General features: G+C 46.1%; 1 protein-coding gene across 1 annotated transcript; it reads left to right on the forward strand.

The window, feature by feature from the left end:
- Positions 1 to 16104: 16104 nt before the first annotated feature.
- Positions 16105 to 19407, forward strand: MC5R (melanocortin 5 receptor). Its single transcript, XM_012472498.2, has one exon. It carries the CDS (start codon positions 16181 to 16183, stop codon positions 17156 to 17158), a length of 978 nt encoding a protein of 325 aa, XP_012327921.2. The 5' UTR covers positions 16105 to 16180; the 3' UTR covers positions 17159 to 19407.
- Positions 19408 to 20388: the final 981 nt, after the last annotated feature.

Consider the following 20388-nt stretch of genomic DNA (forward strand, 5'->3'; position numbering starts at 1 on the left):
TGTGCTTCTATTTTCAACTTTTACTTCTCCTTTTGAAATGCAATGTAGAAGGCTAAGGGGAAGTGCTCCTAGAAGCTTGAGAGGAAGGAGATCCCTTCCTTTAAAAATAAAGTATTTAAAAAAATATAGGAGAGGACTCATAAGACTGCACAGAGTACACTCACATGTGGCATGCTCTGAAGGCTCTGGAGCTGGCATAGCCGGGAAAAGAGGGTGATGAGAATTGGGCAGAGCCCTCCAGGTGAGCTCCCAGGGCCCTTTCTGATTTACAGAGAACACATGCCTTCTCTGGACTGGGAAGCCCCACCAGTGGTAGGAGGAATCTTGGTTTCAGGAGAGTTTCAAAAGTTTCCAGCAAAGTCTCTCATGCCCTTGTGAAAGGAAAATAAATCTCGGGAGTCCAAAATCACTAAGGCAAAGGCAAAAGTCAAGCTGAGAACTGTGTCAGGCAAATCTGCCTCCCATTTTATTCCTGAATAAGATAGATACAAAGATAAAGCTACATGCCCCTCTCACAATTGGCCCATGAGGAAATTTTCTGTGGGCCTCATGATCTTTGGCCTAAAACAGTTGTGTTGAATTTCACCCTGGCAATGTAAATTGGTAGCTTATCTTCGCAGTTGCAGGAACTCAAGGTCATCCCTCTGCTCACCTGAGACCTGGAAGCCCTCGCTTTGATGGTAAACCAATGTACACCTTAGACGTATTGATTCATGTCTCATGTCTCTCTAAAATGTAAAACCAAACTGTACCCCGACCACCTTGGGCACATGTCATCAGGACCTCCTGAGGCTGTGTCATGAGCATGTCCTTAATCTTGGCAAAATAAACTTTCTAAATTGATTAAGACCTGTCTCAGGTACTTTTGGAGTCACAGCCTTTTGTCACATAGCCAAGCCAGTCTGGCTAACCGGTTTTGCCAGGTGCAAGCCGTCTGGTTAATAACCTGGCCCAGGTGCTGCCAGGCAAATTGTGAACTTTAAGCAGCATACAAATTACCAATTAGCTCACCTATCCTTATCTTCTTGGTCAGGGGTCAGTGCAGACTTCCAGGTCTCCCTGGAGAGAAGTGCAGAGCTGCCCCAGGGCAGCTGTAAAACACTTAAACACTCTATACTTAGACACTCTTTGACTGCTGTTGCCGGAAAAAGTCAAACTGTAAAGTATTTAAGGAAATTTATCCTGAGCCCTATGTGAGGACCATGTCTTATGACACAACCACAGGTGATCCTGAGAACATGTGTCCAGGGTGATTGAGTTATAGCTTGGTTTCAAATGTTTTATGGAGACATAAGACATTAGTTAATGCATGTGGGGTATACATCGGTTTGGCCCAGAATGGTGGGACAATTCTAAGTGGGGGCTTACAGGTCATAGCTGGATTCAAAGATTTTCTGATTGGCAGTTTGTTAGAAGAATTAAGTTATTATCTAAAGTCCTGGAGTCAATAGAGAGGAATGTCTGGGTTAAGATAAGGAGTTGTGAGACCAAGGTTCTTATTATGCAGATGAAGTCTCATGGGTGGCTGCCCCTAGAGATAATAGATGGCAAATGTTCATTTTCAGACCTTTAAAAGGTGCCAGAGTCTCTGGAAAAGACCTAATAAGGGAAGGAGATTCTCTGAATAATGGAAAATTTCCCCAAAAAATTATCATATCCCTCCTCATCCTTTAGCACCTGAAAAAACTTGCTTTAGTTCTCAGCTATAGTAATGGAAGAGAAGCCACTCACATCAAATCACAGCGACCTTTTCCATAGAGAACACCCTCCCCACTTACTTAACCATATTCTGTTGAGCAGAAAAACCCTCTTTTATGAAGATGCATGAGTGGGTGTAGGCATATTAGGGACCAGTTCAGCAGTGGTAAGAGCCCCACGGTAAGCCCTCATGGCTCGTGAGTCCCTTTCAAGGGGTGTTGACTATAGATAAGTAAATAAATATCTGCTAGTTCTAGAGGATGTGCATCCACAGTGCAAAGACATCCTTGATCAGCAAGGCACTGACACACAGGCTGTCTGTAACCCAAGTCTGGCACCATCTGGGCCTTTGGACCTCAACTGCAGTAGCAGCAACCTACCTAGGTTCAACTCTGTAGTACCCACTAATGACGAATGATCAGGGCAGGTGCCATTGGACCAGGGTCTAGAGTTTGTTAATAATTGTCTCAGGCATTCAGGCAGTCCAAAAATGTCTAATGGGTGATCTGTAGAAATAGTTTCCATTTGTATTGACAAAGCTTAGTGACCATCCCAGCTGAGCTCTTCTAAAGGAAATGAACATTTCCAGTCTCTTGGATAAAAATAACTCTATGAAACTATGTTGGGTACCACGTTCCCCACCTACTAAAATTGCCACTTCCTTCATCAGCTGTTATTTGGACCAGACCACAGGTTTTTCATCCATTTCAACCAGCAGCTGCAGAGGGACCTAAGGTCAATTGTTTGGCTTTTCCTGGTTCCTGGCATTGGAATTCTTACTCCAATAACTTGATATGACTTCAGGCAATGTCTTGTAAGCAAGAAGTTTTTTAGAGAACATCTATGACATGTATCATGCTGCGCCAGGGCCACAGTTGAGAGAGTAAACGGGAGTCAGCCTTGATGCTCTTCCTCCCAAGCTGTGTGCCTGGGCAGAGTGGGAGCCATGCTCTCCTGCAGGAAGAGGTGAGTCAGGGTCTCATCACTGAACCACATGCCAGTGGGGCTGCCTGCCCTGGGGCACCCCTTTCCCTAACTCACACCTAGGTGCCATATAAACTGGCTCTGACTGAGTGAGGTATTCAGGAATGGAAAATTTGATATGGCACCTTGTTCAATACTGTGTTTCAATATTCTGATTCAGTGTATATTAAAACAAAACAAAACAAAACATAGCTTGCACTATCTTTTTAGCTTTTGCTTGAAAATATTGGGCTACAAATGTGCTAGCTCAGAAAAGTTCCTTTCTCCAAGTTCTTTAACAGGGCGAAGGAAAAGGAAAGCTGTTGTTAGAAGCAGCAGCAGCTGGCGATCTATGCTGAAAATGAGCAGCACAGGTTCCGTCCTATGGGATTGGACCTGGGAGTGCTGAGAGCCATGCTGAGCAGCACACTTAGACAGCTCTTCCTCTGGAGTGGAGCTCTGGCAGCTCTTCCTCTGGGGTGGTCTTGTACTTCAGCCACTCCAGCAGATTCAAGATATTGGAGCAGACTTGTGGGATTCTTAATGACTGCTGCCTCAAGATACCTGAAATGGATACTGTTCTAACTTTGTGGGTGAGTGGGCACTTGAAAAGTACTGGGCAGGATTGACTTCCTCTATTTTGTTTTATTTTTATTTAGAGATGGAGTTTTGCTCTTTTGCCCAGGATGGAGTGCAATGGCTCAATCTCCACTCACTGCAACCTCCACCTCCTGGGTTCAAGCAATTCTCCTGCCTCAGCCTCTTGAGTAGCTGGGACACAAAACCCCCCATAAGAGCAGATTGAGATGCTGCTGTGGAAGATTCCTATCCCGAAGCTAATAGAATAAGTGCAGTTGATTTCCATCTCATTCTCACAGCCTTTTATGAACATCACTGAAAAGGCTGGGCAAGACAAAACCTACGAAGAAGGAATAACTCCACGGCTGCACTTAACGCGGGATGTGCTCTTCACACCCTTACACACAGCTTTTTATTCAGCCTGTGGGGTTGGAGTAGGTACTGTTAGATCTGAGCTGATCTGTTCTGGGGGCATGTGCACTTAGTTGTTCTGCTAGCCCTGAGTGCAAGAACACCTGCTCTGATGTGTGCATTGTTTGTAGCAGGCATTGTCCTTTAATATCTGAGGCATGTAACAAAGTATCATCTCATATCAGGATGTGTCCTCGGGTCTTTGTGAATGGCTACACTTGGTTCAGCCAAGAGGTTTATTTGGAAAGTGTCAACATGAGCTTTGTTTTTGGCAATTTGTTGGCTGGCTGGCCTTTGAAAATTCTCACATTCCTGTGCAAAGGTAGACACCACGATATCTGATCCATTTGTGAAAGTTAAGCCTAAGAACAATTATGAGCTGCTGAAAATTGCAACATCAGTAATCCCAAAAGTTTCAAATATACCAGTCTTAGGTGAAGCTGTGACGAGTAATAATTTTACTATGGCTAATGAGACCCACAAATTGACAGACATGCATCAGGCTTTTGTTCGGTTCCCTCTATTTTGGTTAAGATAGAATAAAAGGTTTCAGCAAATGAATTCTATAGCTGCCCTCCTTAATTACCAGAGCCTAATGTTGTAAGGTTTCGTCTGAATATTGGACGTTTGTACAATAGATTTTCATGGGGCAGCTGAGGTAGTGCCATCTATGATCAGAAGAGGCAACAGAGAGCCACATGAGTCACAACTCAGTGGGCTGGGTATGCCCAAGAATCAATTAAGGCAAAAAAAAAAAAAAAAAAAAAGAGAACCCGGGGGAAAGTTCCTGCTTGAGTTGATACGAGCTGAAATTGAGGAAGCTAAAAGTTGAAGCAGAGGCGAAGATTGGAAACTAGAGAAAAGTATGCAGAAGACAATAAAATTCATCAATAATTGCACTAACCAGAGGTAATAATTTTGGTTATCTCTGGTCTGTTTGCATTGATTCTTAAAGTCCTATCTATTGTTTTCCATCAATATCTATCTACCTAAACAAAATTGGGATTGTACATTTAGCCATATGCCACCAATATCATTCCCTGCCCATATAAATATATTTAAAACATTTTACAAACTATCTGTGCAGTTTTCCATCATTTGGGTGTACCACTAAGCATTCTGCATGCCTTGTCCAATCTTAAAGGGACTGAGGTCATCTTGGAACTTGGCACTGACTGATGTCAAACTTCATTATGCTCCAGGCCAGGCATCATACAATTAATAAATTCAAAGTTTGGGAAAACAGGGAAAAACAATTTTTGAGCCCAATGCCCTAATCCATTTTCATTTTTATTTCCCACTGGTCTTTGTCCAAATGCATAAATAGTCTAACATGATTACAATCATAATGTACATATGCATCTTATTATATTGTAAACATTTATGATTAATGATTTTCTTTTCTTTCTTTTTTTTGAGATGAAGTCTTGCTCTGTCACTCAGGCTGGAGTGCAGTGGCATGATCTTGGCTCACTGCAACCTCTGCCTCCTGGGTTCAAGTGATTCTCATGCCTCAGCCTCCCGAGTAGCTGGATTACAGGCACGCGCCACCCTGCCAGGCTAATTTTTGTATTTTCAGTAGAGATGGGGTTTCACCATGTTTCCCAGGCCAGTCTTGAACTCCTGAACTCAGGTGATCCACCTGCCTTGGCCTCTCAAAGTACTGGGATTACAGGTGTGAGCCACTGTGCCCTACCTTATTTTCATAATTTTTAGTGACTGGGTAATAGTCCTCTCAGTAGACATAATGATTTAATTTATCATTATCCTATTGTTACTTTTTTTGAAATTATGAATAATTTTGCAAGAATATCTTCATCATGATGGCTTTATCTTTCATTTGTACTATTTCCTTAGATAAAGTCTCACCAGGGAGTAATAGGGTCTGCTTAAACTCTAGCAGTACTGTAAATATGAATTGCTTGCCTTAGTTTCTGGAAGTGGATTTACATTCAGTCTGTTATTGAGTATCTTTTAAAAAAAACTCATTTTCTTCAGAGACAGGGACTATCTGTGTCACTCACGCTGGAGTGCAGTGGTGTGACCATAGCTCACTGCTGCCTCAAACTCCTGGGCTCATGCAATCCTCCTGCCTCAGCCTCCTGAATAGCTGGGGCTACAGGTGCATGTGACCTCACCCAGTTAATTATTTTATTCTAGTTTTTGTAGAGTTGGGGTCTTGCTTTGTTGCTCAGGCTGGTCTTGAACTCCTGGCTTCAAGGGATCCTCTGGTTTCAGCCTCCCAAAATACTGGGATTACAGGCATAAGCCACCATGCTTAGCCCGTTATTGAGTGTTTTTAAAATTGAACTTCACTCTTATTAATATAAAACATGTTGACTTTGATAGTAGCATAATTTAGACAAGAATTAAGCATATTTTAAATGAGACACTGCTTTATTTGTATAGCGATATTTTTGAGTAAATGTTCCTTTTTTCCCTCTAACTCATGCAACTAGAAACTTGAGAGGATGAAGAAGCATTCATGAAAAACTAACAATATTAGTTTTTAAGGCAAGCAATTGATATTTACAATACTGCTAGAGTTTAAGCAGACCCTGTTACCCCCTAGTGAGAGTTTATCTAGGGAAATAGTCCAAATGAAGGATAAAGCTATCGTCATAAAGATGTTCATTGCAAAAACAATTAGCTATGTTTATTAGCTGTGTACCTGGCAGAGCCTCTTCACATTTGTGGATTTCAGTGGCTATGTAAGTTTTAAGAGAACAGTATCTTTTTTGTGTTTTGGAGATGGAGTTGTACTCTGTTGCCCAGGCTGGAGTGCAGTGGCATGATCTTGACTCACTGCAACCTCTGCCTCCCAGGTTCAAGCGATTCTCCTGCCTCAGCCTCTCTAGTAGCTGAGACTTCAGGTGTGCACCACCACACCCAGCTAATTTTTGTGTTTTTAGTAGAGATGGGGTTTCACCATGTTGACCAGGCTGGTCTCGAACTACTGACCTCAGGTCATCCACCCACCTCGGCCTCCTGAAGTGCTGGGATTACAGGCCTAAGCCACTGTGCTAAGCCAAGACCTGTATCTATTTTATGTTTGTCTTTGATATGTATGAAAATGAGGAAATTCAAGAAGTAAATGAAGGACCATGAAAATTCTTCCTTAATTTCTACTTAAACAAATTTAGCTTCAGCACAGTATTTAGTAAATGGTGCATGATGGCAGGAATCTATATTAGCAGACGGTGAGTAAATGCTCATTGTGATTGTCATTACATTACAGACTTTTACTACCCACTGTGAATACTTCTGAAAAATGTATCTTGATTGACTGATATTTTTTTCTCTCATTATTTACCTCCTCTCCATATCTAAAGAAGCCATACTGAGAAGAAAGAAAACTGGATGTGAAATTCTATTTAATTTGTTTTATATTTATTCCTCAAATTAATGGTTTCTTTGAAATAAAACACATTTTTAAACATTACAATATTTTTATTGTTCTCTTAAGTCTTCTTGAAATAAATGGGTTATGTCAAAGTCATATGTACTCTCATCACATGCACTGGCGCTTCAGTGTGTGGCTTTTAAAGGTCAAAACCCTTCTCTCTTGTCCAGATGCCAGTGATGAAAAGTGAAGAAGGAACACTTTCTGGTGGTGGCATCATGCCTGTCCCCGTTTCTGGGTGCTGCACGCTTCTCCAGCCTGGAGGAAGAAGGAAGAAGTGAGTCCCTGGATAGAGCATGGAATTATGTGAACACCTGGCCTGGCCAAGGTGATTGGCCCATGCCTGATTAGTGACTCATGAGCTGGACCAATCAGATGAGCTGTTGAGCATTTGGACACAGAAACTAGCTGTGATGGTCTGGATTATTGCTTCGGAAGTATTTATTCCATTTCTCCCTCCCCACTCTAGATGGAGTGTTTCACTGCCCATAGAGGTTAGGCTTGGCCATGCAACCTGCGTTGGTAGATGAAATAGTCCCAATCATAGGCCACCATCACAACATTTACATAAGTATGGTGTACATAAGTATGGTGCTTAGCTCTTATGGTTTGGCAGGAGAATATGCCCCAGGTCGCCACTGTTCCCTCATCTTTGAGCTCCAGTGAGGTAGGGAGCTGCACCTCCTAGCCACTGGGCCAAGGCTTCAGCAGACCCCAAACCACCTTCAGTCTGGGGTCTTAGAGCCTAAGGTCTGGCATAGCCTTTCTGAGTTGCAGTTGAATTGAGTATTAGAATAGGTTATTTTCATGTTAAGCCTTTAGGGTAGTTTATTATGCAGTGTCACCGAGGCCACAGCTGATCCCTGCACTAGCAATGGTTTGGTTGTGGTTCCTGCAGATGGCAGGCCATGCAGGCTTGGGCTTGGGGTGGCTGCTTTGGAGCCCTAGAAGCTACAGAATAAGTAGAGGAGACTGCTTATTCTCCTCTGGAAAGAGAACTGGTGCTCAGTCATACGTGTCGCATGTATTTTTCCCAGTGTCTTCGACATTATTTTTTGCAGCCTGGAATTTTGTAACAAGGAAGACTGATATCCTGAGTAGAACGTGTTGATCAATCTAGGGAAAGACTGTGTAGGGACAGAAAGAACAGTGGATCCGAATGTTCATAACCAACTCAAATGGGCATTCATTTTTTTTTTTTGAGACAGAGTTTCATTCTTGTTGCCCAGGTTGGAGTGCAATGGCACGATCTTGGCTCACTGCAACCTCCACCTCCTGGGTTCAGCCTCCTGAGTAGCTGCGATTACAAGCGTGTGCTGCCACGCCTGGCTAATTTTGTATTTTTAGTAAAGACAGGGTTTCTCCATGTTGGTCAGGATGGTCTCAAACTCCTGATCTCAGGTGATCCGTCCACTTCAGCCTCCCAAAGTGCTGGGATTAGAGGCTTGAGCCACCACACCCGGCCTCAAATGGGTGTTCTTAATACACAGTCACAATGTACAATGAGAAGGAGGCAAGAGCTGTTCAACCTGAAAGCTGTTAAGGCTGTTAAGTGCTCAGAGAAAATTGTGAATGGTGCAGAGAGTGTCCCTGTCTGAGGCATAGAAATGGACTTTCTGGATGTTCATGAACATGGAAGGCATCCATCCGCACTGACTGGTGGCCTTGCTGGTTTAGCTGAAAACACAGTAATGCACCAGAGTAACCCCAAAGTCTTCTTGATGAGAGGGAGATGTTTCCCCCCATAAAACAGTTTGTATTGCTGTATTGTGAGCCACTGTGCATTTATAATTTTTATGAAATGTTAAGATGGTGGCAACTGTGATGTTCTGCTAGGCTGTGATACAATAGAATAATCCAGAGAAAAGTAACTGTGCACTAGAATTTGAGGACTAGGATTTTCTTGGCAGCAAGAATAAGAAAACCAAATCCAACTTGTTTAAATGATAAAGGGAATGTACTAACTCAGGGAACTGAAGAGTCCAGAAAAACTCAGGCTTGTGAAGGGCTGGACCAGCAGGGTCAGCAGCAGCAGGTCCTGCTTCTGCTCCCACCTCGAGGCTGATCCTGCACGACGCTGGCACAACCTGAGGCTGGCTGTCCCGGGGTGGAAAGCAGGCAGTCAGCAACCACTAGGGATCCATCAAGTTTTAACTCACTCACAGCGGGGGAGACAGGGCACCTCTGGTAGATGCCACTGAAGAAGAAGAACTTTCCTTCCCAGAAGTTCCTAAAAGTCTGCTTTAATCTCATTTGCCTGAATTGAGTCATGGACTGACCCTCGAATGGATCCTTGTAGCTAAAGGACTGTGCAGGCCACACTGGGTCCACATGGCTGGGAGGGGTCAGCCCAGTGCTGGGTGGTCACTGAGGCCACCACCAGGAGTCCTCTGCCCAGCAGGATTCACAGTGCCTCAGGGCAGGAGTTGAGACAGGCAGATAATTACCGTGCAGTGAGATCAGAGCTGGGGTCAGAAGGGAAGGTGTTGCCTCTCAGGCAGGTGTAGGGTGTCCACAGAAGAGTCCCAGCAGGAGGTGCGGGCCTGGGTCGAAAGGATAACAGGAGGTTACAGGACAAAGGAGAGGAGAGATGGAAATAATTTTGGGTAGAAGGAACATCAAGCAGTTTTTCAGAAGCCTGAAGTAACAATTAGTATTGAAGAGTCTTCTTAGTAAAAATTGGCAAAGTAACAATGAGAACTGCAAGATTTAAATACTGGAAAAGAGACTTCCTCTCCAGATCTGTGGCTGCCTTCCCAGTGATCATCTGGATGCTGGGCTCGGGCATCTCTGAGTATCTCCCCAGTGCGTGATCCCACACGCTTCAGCTGGAGCACCATGGGTTCAGTTGCTTATCAGGAGTTATGTGCTTCTGGAAGGAAAGGATTCTGTCTATTCAGTTTTCAATCTAACATCCTTAGCCTTATACTAAGTGCAAAAGATGCTTACTGGGTCCTGTTCAAAGATGAGAAGTGTGTATGATTTCAGACTTAACCCTCCCCTTGAGAATCTTGACCTACGTGGCATTGCAGAGATTACATCTTTCTAGGAGTCAAAACAAAACAAACATTAAATAGAGACAAAAAAACAAAATAGAAATTTGGAAATCACCCCAAATCCCACACCAAACCCCACACTTGAAGTCCTCCCTTTCTGGCTTGAGCAGGGATTATCGAGGGTTGGTGTGGAGGGTCCGCTGTGCCAACAGTGTGCGCAGCCTGCATGTTCAGGGCTGGGTTTTGTTTCCAGCCTGGACACTCCAGAGTCAGGGGGAACTACTTGGTAATTTTGCTGCAACTGCAAGGAGTTGGGCCTGAGCATGAATTGGCAGGATTCACAGGCAGGAGGTGGAGAAAGGGATCCAGCCCCGGGGTCTGTTCATCTCGCTGTGAGGTTCTGCCACTGATATGGCACCTTCTTCCCACCTGAGCTCCTCCAGTGCCATCTCCTCGCCACGGCGGGGCTGCTCTGACACTACAAATCTGAAAGCGTTGCGCTGCTGCTTAAGCCCTGGCAAGGCTTCCCCTTGCTCTTAGCCTCAGAACTTTCGTGGAACCCGCAAGGCCTTGCATGCCCTCACTGGCTGTTTCCCGTCACTGGCACTCTCTCCCTTCCTCCAAGACACCCACCCCTCCTGCCTTAGTGCCCTGACTGGATGCTCCCCAGCCTCCTCCCACCTGGTGACGTCTCACCCTTCAGCCCTCAGCTCCCACCTCCTGCTTTGGCCCACCCTGTACCCCCCTTCACGGGCCTCTCTGCCTGTCCAGCTCTCTTCCCTTGCTTCACTCCCTCCCCGTGCTTCTCTATGCCTGGTTTTGGGATCTCAGGGCACCCGTGTTTCCTCCTCTGTGGCAATGGGACCGAGGCACAGGACTTGAGTCCTTAGACTGTGATAAGCACAGATACTTCCTGGAAGCCTGGATTCTGATCACCAGCTGAGAAGTCACATGATTACTCGGAGCTTCAGCTTTTCCATCTGTAAGATGGTGGGAAGAATGTCGACTTTATGGGGCTGCTGGGAGAATTCACTGAGAATACAGACGTGCAGACCACAGTATAGGACACTGCAGGCTCCCAACAAATGTTCATTCCCTTTTCTCTAAGTAAGGTGGGAAACTCGTGCATATTTAGGATGGCATTGCCTAATGTTTGTGTGTGACGTGGGCAAATGCAACTACATAAACATGGGCTTGGGGTTGGAAGATTTGGATCAACAGCAGGTGGCACCACTGACCAGCCAAATAGTGTCAGAAACTCCATGAGCCTCAGAGTCTGTGTCTATGAATATGGTAATAATGTTAATACCCCCCAGGGTTCCTTTAAGGATCAAATAAGTTAATATATGAAAGTATTTTGTAATCCTTGGAGTTTAAAAATAGTTGTAACCCAGCGCTTTGACTGTCCTGTTTTCTCAGCACTCATTTGGGGAAACTTTGCCTTACGGCAGGTCTCTAGTGCCCTCATCCAGACTGTTGGTGGCACTGAGCACAGAGATGACATTTGGTAAGAGTTTGCTGGTGCCACGAGAGCAACAGACACAGAGCTGTGACCGACCCCTCGGGGGAGGACCTGCTGCACAGCTGCAGAGGTGGTCCGCTGCCTCCCCCAGCTGTCAGCCCCTCTGGGTTGGCCTCACACCTTGCTTCTGGAGACTGAGCTGGGTGGCGCATGAGGGCTGAGGTTGTTGGGGCTGCCTGGTAGCTCTCTTCTCTCCCTTTCCTTCCATTCCTCCCTCCCTCCCAGGCCTGCCTCCAGGAGGCTTCCCCACATCATCCTGCGCGGTGAACTCCTCAGAGCCTGTGACTCAGAGAGCTCACGCTGGGCCATCCAGTGTCTAGCTGGATTTCATCCTTGTAAGCCTTCACAGATATGACTCCATGGGTTGTCTCTGTGCATTCAAATTGAGAATCATCTCTGTTGTCACTGCTCAAGAAATAAAACACCTGGTTTGTTGCAGTTACTCTGCTCTTCGACAGAGAAAGGAACATTCCTTCCTGAGTGGCTCATAGAGGGCCATGTCATTGTGCATGCCGAGCATTGTCATTAGGCTGCTCTTTGGGAGAAATTTCCAGTGACAGGAACAGTTACAGAGCTTAGTCTATATTCTCTTAACTCTATTGATCTTGATTCAATTATTTTCCTGCAAGAAACCAAGAATTCCTATCCCACCTAAGGTGTTTCAGAATAGAAAAATAATAGAAATCTCTCCCCAGATTATTTAACAAAATTAGGATAACTTACATACCAAAATCTGATAAAGACAGTGTGAAGACAGGAACACCGCATATCAAATCCAGCAGCATTTTAAAAGAATAATGCCCTGTGACACCGGGGCTCTCAGAGAGGCTGCATCCTGCAGGGAAAAGTGCTTGGGCTCTGAGTCAGTATGGGCCCAACTATCCAGTGCTGGAAGCCAGGGCTTGCTAAGAAACCTCTCCAAGCACCGGTTCCCTCCATTGTGAGACGAGTAACCCACTTCTAGGGTTTTGTATAGATTGAGGAAGGTGGCCGGGTACAGTGGCTCACGCCTGTAGTCCCAGCACTTTGGGAGGCCTAGGTGGGCAGATCACAAGGTCAAGAGATTGAGAGCATCCTGGCCAACATGGTGAAACCCCGTCTCTACTAAAAATACAAAAATTGTCTGGGTGTAGTGGTGAGCACACTGTAATCCCAGCTACTTGGGAGGCTGAGGCAGGAGAATCACTTGAATCCAGGAGGCAGAGTTTACAATAAGCTGATATTGTGCCACTGCACTCCAGCCTGGCGACAAGGTGAGACTCCGTTTCAAACAAACAAAAAGATCGAGGAAGAGAATTCTTGTGCAGCATTCAGGGTCACCCCTACACACAGGGCCAGCCACCCTGACCAGTGTGGGAGACCACGTGCTTGGGTCCAGCTGCTCATCTTGCACAGAAACCTCCATTTTGAGCACTTTCCTGGGACGCCAGGATCTTTCGCAGAGCCCTCTCTGATCTTAGATGTGAGGACTACATATAGGAATGCTTGGCTCTGCCCAAGCTTTCAACACACAGAAACAGGTTCCCTGACTCACACCACATTCGCAATGTGTATTCTCAACATTCAGAACCTCTACCTAGAATTCCATCCCGTGGCTCAGGACTTTAGTGGTGTGAAGTCAGTCAGACCGTGGTCCCTGTAGTCACACTGCTGGAAGATTGTAATCATCTGTGAAGCCCACGGAAAGCTCTGGTAGCGATGCGGCCCTGTGCATTCTGCCCTGGCTTGCGGAGGCAGTGGCGCTTCTCTCTATCGTGGGTATAATGATTCTTTGGGGGTAAAGGTCAGTTTTAGGTATTAGAGAAAGGAGTGGTCCAGAAACTATTGCAAAAGGCCAGGATATTTGGCGAGAGGACATCCTTTGTTCTCTTTTTGCTGGAGTAAGGAAAGCCTGTGTGGTTGATAGAGCCTGGCATGGCAGCTGCAGTCCTGCAGGAGGGGTGAGAGCCTCGGGCAGTGAGGGCTCCCAGGCACCGCGTCTTCTTCCCAAAGAACAATCGTCAGGAGATCTCAGAGACTGCCATCAAGGACAAACGGGGTGACAGAGCCATGTTTGAGCTTGGGAGCATTTTAATCAGTGCACAAGAGGAAGAGAAAAGAAACAAAAGTGCAACCAGCCAGAAAACAACCAAGCAGCCCCTCACCCAACCACCTACCCGCTGACCCAACCAACCAACCACCCACCTACCCAACTAACTACCCCCAACCCACCCACACAACCAACCAACCCTCACCCACCCACCCAGCCAAGCAACCACCCACCTACCCAACCAACCCTCACCCACCCAGCCAAGCAACCACCCACCTACCCAACCAACCCTCACCCACCCACCTAACCTACCAACCAAGCAACCATCCACTCACCCAAACACCCACCCACCCAACCAACCAATCAACTAACCAATCAACCAAACACCTATCCAGCCAATCCCCACCCACCCACCCAACCAAGCAACCAAATAACCATCCACTCACCCAGCCAAGCAAACACCCACCCACTTAACCAACAAATCAACTAACCAAGCAACCACCCACCTAACCAGCTAACTCCCACCCAACCACCCAACTAACCAAGCAAGGAAGGAAGCAACCAAGTAACCATCCACCCACCTGACCAACCAACCACCCTCCCACCCACCCAACCAATCAACTAACCAAGCAACCACCCTCCTACCCAACTAACTAATCCCCACCCACCCCCTCAACCAACCAACCAACCAAACAAGCAACCACCCACCCACCCTACCTACCTACCCACCTACGCACCCACCCACCTACCCACCTACGCACCCACCCACCTACCCACTTACCTACCTTCCCATCAGGAGGAGCACTGGGAGGATTTTCGCTCCGGGCTGACCAGGTTCTCTAGGCGCTGTGCCGCGCTGGGCCACTAGGTGGCAGCGGAGGCCGGTAGGAGTTAGCGCCGGCGATGCGGAGGCGGGCCCGGCGCGGGCGGGCAGGAGGCTTAAAGCCTGGCGGAGCAGCAGCCGCCTCGCCGGGAGAGAGGCCGGTCTGGGGCTGGCCCTGAGCGCCGCGCGGCCGTCAGATCCCGGGGACGCCGGGGGCCCGGGCTGAGCGCCGCGGCCCGTGAGGAGGAGCACCGGTAAATAGCCACAACTTTCTATCCCCTTGAGATCCTGGGAAAGAATGCAAAATCGTGCTTCTGCTGCATGTGGAAGAGAGCGGGGCGGCAGGTAGCTTGCCCCATGAGTTTTTAACACAGCTCTATGTGATGTTTAGTATAATTGCATAATTGACTGATATCTCTGAGCTGGAACTGGACATAAGCATATAACAAATGATTGCAGTTCAATAACTACTTATGATTTCCGATTTTTTCCTGTTTTATTTTTCTAGATTTAGGGGGTACAGGTGCTGTTTTGTGACATGGATATATCGCATAGTGGTGGAGCCTGGGCTTTTCGTGTAGCCATCACCCCAATAGTGTACACTGTACCTATTAAGTAATTTGCTGTCCTTCACCCCTTCCCTCCCTCCCAAAATGATTACCAATATTAATGATGAGAGTGATGACAGAAATTCTAACTCTCTCCAGATGTGATCTGAGTTTGGAGGGTAAAGGGATTTTTGAAAATGAATCCTAAGAGAGAAATTTTGCAACAAAGGAATGTGGTGTCTTGCTCTAGAGCTTAGTACATTTAAATTGCTGTTTCTTTACACTGTGCTCACACGGACCTTATAAACTATCAATCAGACCTCATGGAATTCCACATAATGCAGAAGTGAGGGAAAAATAGGTATTGAGGAAAAAGCACCACTGTTTTCCCCAATTTTAACAAGTATGTGCAGCCTACACTTACAAACTTAAGACAGTAGCTTTTAACATGTGCTTTTGCTCAGGGTAACAGACCACTTTGGTTATAGCCTTACTTACAGCTGTGGAGGCCGAATCCCAGTGGGTTTGAGAAGAGTTAGGACAAATGTTGAGGATGCACCTGTCTGTCTCCCTTAAGGGAATACAGGTCTGCACAGCCTTAAATTGGAGCTCCCTTGAGGAGAATGTCGTACAGCAGCCTTAGGAATGTGGACATCGAGAGGCTGGCTGGGATTTCGTAGGTTCTGAGTTGGGGACACTTTCAATAGTGAACTTGGGCCCAGGAGAGCAGGCATAAAACATGAAACTGTCCTGGGCATGTGGAGATGAGTGTCTCTCTAGTAAGATGCATGTGAAAGGCTGGGAGCTGAAAGCAAGGAAAGCAGAATCAGCTGGTGACAATTCTAATCTGCGTGTCCAGGGGCACTATTCTAGGTCTCAGGAATGCAAGTCAGAAGGCACAAGCCAGCAGCCGGGCACATGGCTCACCCCTGTAGTACCAGCACTTTGGGAGGCTGAGGCAGAAGGATGTCTTGTGGCCAGGAGTTTGAGACCGGACTGGCAACACAGGGAGACCCTGTCTTGAGCACTGAGCAAGGCAAGCTCAGTCCTCCGACGCACTGTGCTCATTCATCTCCTTTCTTAGGCTGTGCTGGTTCTGGGCAAACTGCTGTATTTCTTTGGTAGGCTGCTAACTTCTCTGGATTGTGAATTTAAAACATGTTTTACAGTAAATTTGCTGCCAAGACAAAAGCTGTATTTCTCCAGCAATGAATTCCTCATTTCACCCGCATTTCTCGGAACTCAACCTGAATGGCACAGAGGGCAACCTTTCAGGACCCAATGTCAAGAACAAGTCTTCGCCATGTGAAGATATGGGCATCGCCATGGAGGTGTTCCTCACTCTGGGTGTCATCAGCCTCTTGGAGAACATCTTGGTCATAGGGGCCATAGTGAAGAACAGAAACCTGCACTGCCCCATGTACTTCTTTGTGTGCAGCCTGGCAGTGGCTGACATGCTGGTGAGCATGTCCAATGCCTGGGAGACCATCACCATCTACCTACTCAACAACAAGCACCTAGTGATAGCAGACACCTTTGTGCGCCACATTGACAATGTGTTTGACTCCATGATCTGCATTTCCGTGGTGGCGTCCATGTGCAGCTTGCTGGCCATCGCGGTGGACAGGTACATCACCATCTTCTATGCCCTGCGCTACCACCACATCATGACGGTGAGGCGCTCGGGTGCCATCATCGCTGGCATCTGGGCTTTCTGCACGGGCTGTGGCATTGTCTTCATCGTGTACTCCGAATCCACCTACGTCATCCTGTGCCTCATCTCCATGTTCTTCACCATGCTGTTCCTCCTGGTGTCTCTGTACATACACATGTTCCTCCTGGCGCGGACCCATGTCAAGCGGATAGCGGCTCTGCCAGGGGCCAGCTCTGTGCGGAAGAGGACCAGCATGCAGGGTGCGGTCACCCTCACCATGCTGCTGGGCGTGTTTATTGGGTGCTGGGCCCCATTCTTCCTCCATCTCATCTTAATGCTTTCTTGCCCTCAGAATCTCTACTGCTCTTGCTTCATGTCTCACTTCAATATGTACCTCATACTCATCATGTGTAATTCCGTGATCGACCCACTCATATATGCCTTCCGCAGCCAAGAGATGCGGAAGACCTTTAAGGAGATTATTTGTTGCCGTGGCTTCAGAATTGCCTGCAGGTTCCCTAGAAGAGATTAAGCACAAAGTGCTCCTCTCTGTGGCTCTTTTCTTCTTTATTTGCTCACCTATGACAAAGCGATAGCCGAGGGGTAGGCGAGACCGCTAGCATCCCCTTTCTCTCTTTCCCAGCTCAGACATGTGCCTGAGGCTCTCTTGGTTCAGTTCCTAGTGACTGTGTCTGACATGCAAGGGTAGCTTATCCACTCTGGGAGCAGTCACGGCAATTTCTTACTGTCCTTTTGCATCCTATGGTGTCTACTGCTCCCACCCATTTCTGGGGGCCCCAACCACTCTCCACCTAGCAGGCATGTGCTCAGGGAATGCACAGCATCCAGAGTGAACACGAGGGTTGATGAAGCACGGATTGTGATGGGAAGGAAAGCTGTGATATCGACGCCAGGTGGGATTGCTGCTTCTCCCCAGAAGCAGGTCCGCACTCTGCTGGCTGCACTCTGAGCTATGCACACTTTTCAGGGAAGAACAGAGTGGCCTGATTCTTTCCATCGGAAGCATCCCGTTCATTTGCTCTGAGATGTCTTCTTGGCTCTCCTTGCCTAAACTTTTGATTCGTGGCTTGTGTTCATAATTGTCCAAAGGTGGAATTTTCTTAACTATACTTTTGTCAATCATGGTGTTGCACTTACCCAGACATAAAACCTCATGCTACAAACCTTTCCTCATGTGCTGTGGAAGTCTTTGTGACTCTTACCGTCTTATCTGGGCTCAACCCAGGGTTTCCAAATGGGTGTTTGGGGGCATTACAGGGGTTCAAGCTGCCCATTGCTGCTTGTAGCACACGCTCACAGCCAAGCTTGCTTTGAGTGGCTCACACTGGATCTGTGTTGGAGTCTCAACTCTGGCATGTCAATCTCTCTTTAGTAGCCAATGAAGGTCAGGGCCCAGCTTATTGCCCAGGGAGCCCCATCTTCTCCAACCTGGACTGGAGCAGAGAAACCTGAGTTCAGGTCCTAACCCTGCCATTCACTGCTGTGTGGCCTGAATCATCTCATTTCAGGTTCCAGATCTGCACTGACTGCACATGATGGCCAGGAGAACTGCAAAATTGTGAGAGCTTCTTATAAATTTGTAAAGCACTATAGGGTTTGCTTTTCATTTTAAAGAAATGGTGGGATTAGAGGCATGAGCTGGAGGTTGTAGTGAGCTGAGATTGTGCCACTGAACTCCAGCCCAGGTGACCATGCAAGATTCCATCTCAAAAATAGTAATAATAAAATAATAAATAAATAAATGACTAGATGGGGTAAATACTAAGGAAGGACACGGTCCAGTGGTCAGAGAGCAGTGTCCTGGACACCAGGAGGTCTGTGTGTGGTCCTTCTCTGACGCTAAGGGCTAGAGTCCTTGCAGCTCTCACAGTCCACTCTTGTAATAACTTTTGGTATGATTACTAATTTCTGCTTTGTTTTGGACATTCACATCTAGACTGCACTCAATGAAAAGAATGTAAATAAAGCAGAGGACCACTAGGTCACACATCCAAATCGTTTGAAAACTGTCAAATTAGCAGGCTGTTGGCAAATGAGTTTTTAAGGGACAGTTATCTTTTCAGATGTTTCCTGTTCCTTGTTGCTGAAAATTCATGTGTATATCCATGAACGGGCAATAAGTGTTCCCGTGTAACCACCATGGGGAACCATGGTGCACTGTTCTCATGGGATGTATCTCGGGAGCCTGGATTCCGTGAAAGCTGGCTTATCTTCCGCCCTGTGCATCCTGGTGGCCCCATGTCCTATAGCAGCTTTAGGCATGGAGGTGTACCATGAATGCTTCTTATTGTTGCAAAACAAATGTGCATTGACTTTTCTGCCTGCTAGACCTGTGTACTAAGTGAGTTCCAATCCTATGGGTAGAATAGAAACTTCAACCCTGTGGTTGACCCTGGCCCCATCTGGGAATCCAATTCTCTTTAGGCTAATTTTCTGCTTTGGTGCTTCATGATTTGCTACAAAATCTGACCTTTCATATAAAGGTCTTTAAGGAAAATGCTCAAATGCCTTTTAATCTTCATAAATAGTGCAGAAATAACTCAAGTATTTAGATGTGTCTTTATTTGGAAGGAATAGATGTATGTCGGGCCTTGGTAAATATCTGTATGTAAATGAGCCAAGCGTTAGCACCCAAAACAAAGTGTCTACCCCCAAAAGAATACATATAACTGTCAAATATTGTATGATACTGTATGTTAAATATCTGCTTCTGTAGGAAATTTGTTTGGTGTAAAAATATGTGTTCAAGGAAATGGTTAATAAAATGAAAGGAGCGGACCACCCGTCTGAACTGGTCATTCTGATGTGTGATATCCAGAGTCATTTTGGTCTTTCTCCCAATTTGTTAGCAGCTACTGCAAAATAAGAAGGTACATTCATTGGTGAATTGTGGTGAAGTCTCCTTGACGATATTTATTGCCTATAGGATGGCCATTTCTCAGATCAAAATGATATAACACCTACAAATAAAATAAAATTGCACACTTGACCTTATATCTATGCAAAAGTCTGCATCTTAGTAAGCAGTTATTTTGGGGATATCACCTGTCATGTGCTCAGAGTCAGGCTAGAAGCAGTGGCCATTAGAGAATTTCTGTCGTCAATGAGTTTATAGGACATTAGTTATTTCAAGACATGACATTATTTCCTGCATGATCCTACACATCAATAAAATTCGATGACTCTGAACATGACTTGTGCTTTCTGCTTCCAGATTTTGTTGAAGCTACATAATCTTCCAAGCACACCCTCTACACCTATGTGAGCCTTCAAGTTTGTCCCAGATGTCTTTTTTCTAGGAGGCCCTTTTGACCTCCATAATGATACCTCACAATGGCACACATTCTGTGGGATACTCCAGAGAGTAGATTGTTTTTATGTCCTTTGCCAGAACACAAGCATCTTTGTGAGAAGGGATTGGTGTCAGTTAGGGCAGTGCTGTCCAACAGAACTTTCCACGATGATGGAAATGTTCTATCTCAGCTTTGCTCACTATATTAGCCATTAACTGCAAGTGGCAATTAAGCTATTAATATGTGGCCAGTGTGACTGAGGACCTGAATTTTAATTTAACTTTAGTTAATTTATATTTAAATAACTACATGTGGCTAATGACTACCATATTGGACAGCACAGAGTTAGAAACTGGTTCATTGCACATATCAGAAAACCTGCAGAAATCCAGTGGCCTGCCCAAGATGAAAGTTTATTTCTCTTTTACAGAGAAGTTGGGAGGTAGAT

This window comes from Aotus nancymaae, unplaced genomic scaffold (genome assembly GCF_030222135.1).
Source record: "Aotus nancymaae isolate 86718 unplaced genomic scaffold, 86718_ANA_hifiasm-v0.15.2.pri h1tg000020l, whole genome shotgun sequence".
Classification (NCBI taxonomy): Eukaryota; Metazoa; Chordata; class Mammalia; order Primates; family Aotidae; genus Aotus; species Aotus nancymaae.